Here is a 6,539-nt window from a genome sequence, read left to right on the forward strand (position 1 = left end):
ACCGCGTAATTCGGGTCTGTGTTTTTTCGGCCTTATTTGAATAATGTATACTCTTGTCGCTGATAGCCCCTGTCGTTGGGCATTGTACCCCAGATATTGATCAGACGATTCAGGACAGAAAGAAACATACGGCGTTATCGGTCAACACGTTCTTACACGGTTAATGTTACACGTAATTTTACTCAGTGTTTTCATATGTTACAACCAACTAGTCCAAAATGTAGCCAATCGTAATAGTTTTTTTCTGCTCATCCTAAAGATTTACCTAAAGTTGAGTGACGAATGATTTCTTTTTTCATAGAACGAGTTGGTCGGTAATTATTAATAAATTGATTCGTAATTTTGTTAATTGGTTCAAGGCTGGATTGCAATCAGTGACAAATATCTATATCGTTTAATTCATTCTAACCCTAAAACCGTTCCTTCCTGCTGTGATGCACAATCTATTGTGATTTACATTCTTCCTTTTGTGATGCAGAGTCTGACGTGTTATGGACGAAACCTATTTGATCCGGAAAACTACATTCCGATACCCTACGTACTCTGGGCCAGAATTCATTAGATAAGTGTACGTATCGCATTGTAAATAGCTCATATACGGCCATTTTTGCTTTAAAATCTTGTAGATACGCTATATTTAGAATAAATATAATATAGTTGCTTCTTTTTATTGCTGAAATATGCTTTACTGTTCTAATATGATTTTATAATGTTAACAATATTTAGCACATCAAAATAACTCATTTTTAATCCATTAGTTAATCCAGACAAAATAATTGTTAATTTACTAACATTAATTACAATTAACATTTTACTAGTGATAACTATCGCTATAACCTGGCGTTCAGTTTTGGCAAATCGTCATTAACCCTACTACATACAGGGTTTTACAAGTCAGAATCGAATGTCAGCAAAACAATTTCAGAAGCACAAGATTCAGTTTAGCTGTCAAAAGTTGTTGTTTCACTGCACCGATGCTATTTTTCACAAGCGCAAATTGATTTTTAAATCGCTCAAGTTGTTTTTTAGAGGCCTTTCGCATCGTTTTGCAAATTCAGACATGTGTTTTGAGATTATATGAGTAAGATCAATGCTGTTATGCGTTTAAGCATTATATTTATGAAAGATTACGTATTTATGGTAAAATTGCGATTTTTTGTGCAAAAGGCTACATAAACATTGTACATGTTTACATACGCAAGGGCTCGTAGCTTTTTGCCCAGAAAATATTATTTTTCACAATAAATACGTAATAGTTCATAAATATAAAGCTATAAACGCACTAAATAAATGATTTGTATACAAATAATATCAAAATACGTGATTTAATTTGCAAAACGATGCGAAATGCCTCTAAAAACCAACTTTAGCGATTTAAAAATCAAATTGCGCTATTAAAAATAGCATCGATGCGGTGAAACAACAACTTTTGACAGCTAAACTGCATCTTGAGCTTCTGAAATTGTTTTGCTGACATTCGATTCTGACTTGTAAAACCCTGTAACGAAAACATATTAATCAATTATTCATGTTTTACTCAACAATTTCATCAATAACACATTTTTTTAAAATAAGAATGTTTATAAAACCCAATATTTCAATGTGTACTACTAGTTGAAAATATTCAAATATTTGCTCTTTTTTTCATGCTCTATCACTCCTATCCTTATGATAACGTCTTTTGAATTTATTATTACAGTCTGTCCCCCAGTTACGCGGCAAATAAATGATAAAGTGTATAAAAATACTAAATTGAATAAAAAATACTAAGTAACCAACTGTATTTTAGTCGAAAACCGTGAAATTCGATATTCGACGCGGATATTCGAGTTACGCGGATTCCTCGGGAACGCATAAACCGCGTAACTCGGGAACAGATTGTACTTGCATATGAGTTGCATTGAGATAATAAATGAAAAAATATATCCTAACATTCTTCTTTGGCTCGACAACCGTTGTCGGTCAAGGCCTGCCTGCACCACTTGTGGGTTTGGCTTTCAGTGACTAATTGATTTCCCCCCATAGCAGGATAGTCAGTCCTACGTATGGCGGCACGGTCCATTTGGGGATTGAACCCATGACGGGCATGTTGTTAAGTCGCACGAGTTGACGACTGTACTACGAGACCGGCCTATATCCTAACATTAATCCCTTTAAAATAATGTATCCTTTTATATTCCCCTTTGATCTAACTTCCTAAGTTACAAAATTGTTAAGAATTTCTAAATCTGTTGTGTTTCTCATTTATTTTTACTTTTTTTGTAACTTAGATTTATTAGTCAAAATTTATACAGGAATAAAATAGCTTCCTTTTCATAGTTCGTTATTTATGTACGCACGATTTAAATGGTAGTTTTGTAAAAAGTAATGCGAATGTAAATTTAACAGTTGCATATAGAACTAATACATATCTTGCTCCTTTTAGCTGAGCTTCTTAAAAGAAAGTGGCAGAATTTACGCAATCAATATGGAAGAGAAAAACGTAAAACTAAAGTGCCGACCGGTTCTGCTGCTTCCACGGAAACAACCTGGCTTTATTTCCAGCATTTAGCATTTTTATTCGATGCGTATTCGTCACGTACTACCGTTTGCAACCTGCCAGATATAAACCAGATTCCTGATGAAACGATTGAAATTTTGGACGGTAATTTCATTGAGTACTGTTTATTGTTATGATATCATGTATTACATCAGAAAATGTATTATATATTTGCAGATAACTTTCCAGCGGAGACAAATGTGTTTATTAAAGAGGTAGAAAATATACCGATGTGAGAATGATGAAAATGGTTTTCTACCATCGACAAGCCGAAAGAGATCGGCCCAAGAGCAAAATAAAGTGCTGGAGGAGCTTATTTGTTAAGAAAAACAAAAGATTGCCAAGTTGGATGGATTAAAACAAAATCCTTTCGATGCTAGCATCTCGAATGATTTGAGCAAATAGTCGATGCTGAGACAACTGCTAGCTAAAAAAGAAATTTTAAATATTTTAATGAAGCATGTACAGGTACAAGAACAATCCAATAAATTCAACTGAACTGAAAATGAACTAGTGCGGTTACGGTAATAGTTAATTAGTTAATCAAGTAAGTTAAGTAGTTGCATAGTTTTAGGTTACATAACAATGTATAATTAGAGAGATACAGAGATATTTATGCGTAGCAATTAGGAATTTAAATTAATTAGTTAATATTAATTTCTGTAAATATTATGCCCAACATAAAAACCTAACATTAATCAATGTAGACTTAAATGTAAGTATTGTTGTCATTTCATTGAACTTGAATATAATGAATTTCAGAACAAAGCTAAATATTACACTATCGTTATTATATATACATATATATATACATATATACATATACATATATACATATATACATATACATATATACATATATACATATACATATATATATATATATATATATATATATATATATATATATATATATATATATATATATATATATATATATATATATATATATATATGTATATGTATATGTATATGTATATGTATATATATATATATATATATATATATATATATATATGTATATATATTATATAAATAGAAAACTGGCGGAACGAAATTTGCTGCATTTACGAATGAGTGAAGAAAGGTGGAACTCCCTGGTCGTAACAGAACACTGTTATGCACTCCTTTGCGGTGCTAATACTAGAAACGTTTCATTCAAGTATATGATTTGAATGAACTATAAACGAATTGCCTGAAATGAATATCGTTTTTCCATAAAATATATTATGTGCTCTTCTTATACTTATAAAACAAGCAAGATTTAGATTAAGGTGCAATGCATGAATAAATCCGGATTGCCCCATTTTTGATTGCTCATACGAATTCGGTCGGTTGCTTTGCATACACGTATAAAACGCGTTTACAAATTAAAAACTTCATAATATGATTGCAATATGAAATCAATATAATGCATTGATCTCCGTGTCCTGGTTTTTACACACGCTCTACGGTTCGCTAACGAAGCAAAAATATTAACTATAAATCATCTAAAATTATGAGAACTGACTTATTTGTTTATCTACTTACCTCAAAGTTAGCATCAAACGGTGTTCAGGCTTGATGTTTGTTTTATTCGCTTTAGGTAACTTTGAGCGTATTTTACCCAAAATGTAGAAAAAAGTTCGTTTGGACATCCGCATGTATTCGTAGAAGTATTTTGGTTCGCTCAAAAGATCCTCGTACTGCTTGGTAAATTCTCCTCTTTCTTTTCTCGAGCGGTAAAATCTATTTGTAGTTGCTCTACTACGCTCTAGCATTTTAATTGCTGCTAGCAGTGCTGCACTTGAGGCATATTCTTCGCTATACTCCATTCTAATCGTGAAATAATGCACTAGCAAAATTTTAAATGCTCGTTGCTGCTATTCGCTTCCAATCCAAACAACAGACATGGCCGCTTAGATGTTTTGTTTTGATTGACAACGATTGACAATTCTATCCGACATATCGTACAGCTGACAGAGCACCTTTCGAACAGCGACGTGTTTGTTTGTTTCGTTCGATTGCTGCTAGAGCGCCGCCTTACTCGAGCGTACGACACACACTAAGCGGCCCGCACCGAAGCTATCAAAACACAGATTTGTGAGCCTTTTTGTCTGAAACAGTGTCGAAATCCAACAAAAGCATACACTTTTTAATGCTTTGTGCAAAGTCCGATAGGTGACGCTACTGAAAAACTTGACAGCAAGGGAAGAGGGAGAATATGTTTGGAAGAGAAGAAGGTAAAAAATCAAAACATTTTTCGTAGCGTCTTTTGCATGTTTGTGGTTCGCAGCTTCGTGGCGTCTTTCGCAGCATTTTAGCAACCTTGTACGCATTTGTGTTGATATTTAAGTTAGTTTTCTTTATGAAAATGGACTTAAATGAGAAAAAACTCTCGGTTATAAACAAATTGTGTGGCAAAAATCGCCATTTGCAGGCTCTGCGTAAGACTGCGCTCTGGCACCAATCGAACACGACATCCGACTCGAACAAACCCATATAATCATATGGAGGTGCACTGTCAGACACAAACAAACAAACAAGACAAACATGTCAAATCCCATACATTTTTCATGTTCGATGTCGTGTTCGATTGGTGCTAGAGCGCCGGGTAAGTCTGGCGTTTTATACCGAAGAGCCGCAAAACTGTTGAAGCAGTATAAAGAATCGGTGGACGATATTGTGAATGTGGTATCGCCATCAGAACTACAAGGTAAGTATTCTAATGTAACAGCTATTAAGTTTACAATTCTACAATTAGCATTTCTTGTTGGGTTTGTAGCAGCGTCGACTTCACCGGAGCTGTTCGATGGCGAGAATACCGATATGGCATCATCAGTTGATCCCGAACACATGCTTTTTCAAGAAACTCAGGATTTGGAACTGAACCTAAGTGAATCGGAAGATGAAGCATCGATGGACGACGATCAGGACATAGCATCTGAGGACGATGAAAACGATCCTGACTACACCAAAATGACAAGCGAAGAGGGCTTACGGTATTGGGCGCTAGCTCGATCAGAATCGCACGCATCTTTAAAAAGTTTGTTAAAATATCTTCGAGTCAACACAGATCTCCATCTGCCTAAAGATCCAAGGACATTGCTGCGGACACGACGAAATCCTGCTATCCTTTCGTCTATAGGAAATGGCAAATATTGGTATAATGGAATACGCCACTACTTGACAAGTGAAATGCGGTAAGTAAATCTACATTGCTTATGAATACGAATATATGCATTTGTTTAGAAAGTTTATGGCTCCCAAAAAGCTGATGTGAGAATACTAAGTAATAATTTAAATAACCTTCTCTTTTAAAAGAAAACGTACTGCAGTGCCACAAACGCTTCAGTACGATCTTAACATCGATGGCCTTCCTCTTCATACGCGATCTAAAACACAGTTCTGGCCAATTTTGTTGAAGATTGTTGACCAGCCGGATTGGCCAGTGATGATCGTGGCTATCTATTGCGGACCAACAAAACCGGAAAGTAATGAGCTTTATCTGCGGCAGCTAGTCGATGAGATAAATTTATTATCGAGCACTGGACTGATGGTGGGAGAAAATGTCATCACGTTAAAATTATGAGCCATCATCGCAGATACACCAGCACGAGCTTTAATTAGAGGTAAAATATAAGCATTTATGACAGGTAATATTTTCTAAACGTTGTTTCTTTGCAGATGTCCAAGGTCATACTGGAAGACACTCCTGTTTAAAATGTTGCTGTGAAGGAGAATCGGTGTCACAACGAATGGTTTTTTTGGATACGTCTGCGCCAAAGCGCACTCACAAAGGATTTTTAGATGGAGATTATATTCTGCATTGTACGGGGTCCACGCCGTTGATTGATTTGGACGAATTTGACATCATTCTGGATATGATTGTTGTTGATCGTCTCCATCAAATAGACATTGGTCTTACAAAAAAACTACTTCACATTTGGTACATGGGAGTGTTAAAAGAATGGAAAAGATGGAATCGCCAGCAACGTGAAGAATTTAAACAAAGACTCCT

At 35.0% G+C, this 6,539-nt stretch overlaps 1 protein-coding gene across 1 annotated transcript; it reads left to right on the forward strand.

The window, feature by feature from the left end:
- The first annotated feature begins 5,349 nt into the window (after positions 1-5,349).
- LOC121591510 lies at positions 5,350-6,110 on the forward strand. The gene is made up of 2 exons (XM_041912107.1): positions 5,350-5,721; positions 5,843-6,110. The coding sequence occupies exons 1-2, from the start codon at positions 5,375-5,377 to the stop codon at positions 6,108-6,110; spliced, it is 615 nt and encodes a 204-aa protein (XP_041768041.1). The 5' UTR covers positions 5,350-5,374.
- Positions 6,111-6,539: the final 429 nt, after the last annotated feature.

Source organism: Anopheles merus, chromosome 2L, assembly GCF_017562075.2.
Source record: "Anopheles merus strain MAF chromosome 2L, AmerM5.1, whole genome shotgun sequence".
NCBI classification, from domain to species: Eukaryota; Metazoa; Arthropoda; class Insecta; order Diptera; family Culicidae; genus Anopheles; species Anopheles merus.

Excerpts from the sequence above, each read along its gene's own strand:
- LOC121591510 (XM_041912107.1), top strand. The coding sequence starts at position 5,375 with ATGCTTTTTCAAGAAACTCAGGATTTGGAACTGAACCTAAGTGAATCG. Across the intron at positions 5,722-5,842 it reads TACTTGACAAGTGAAATGCG|AAAACGTACTGCAGTGCCAC; the intron begins GTAAGTAAATCT and ends CTCTTTTAAAAG.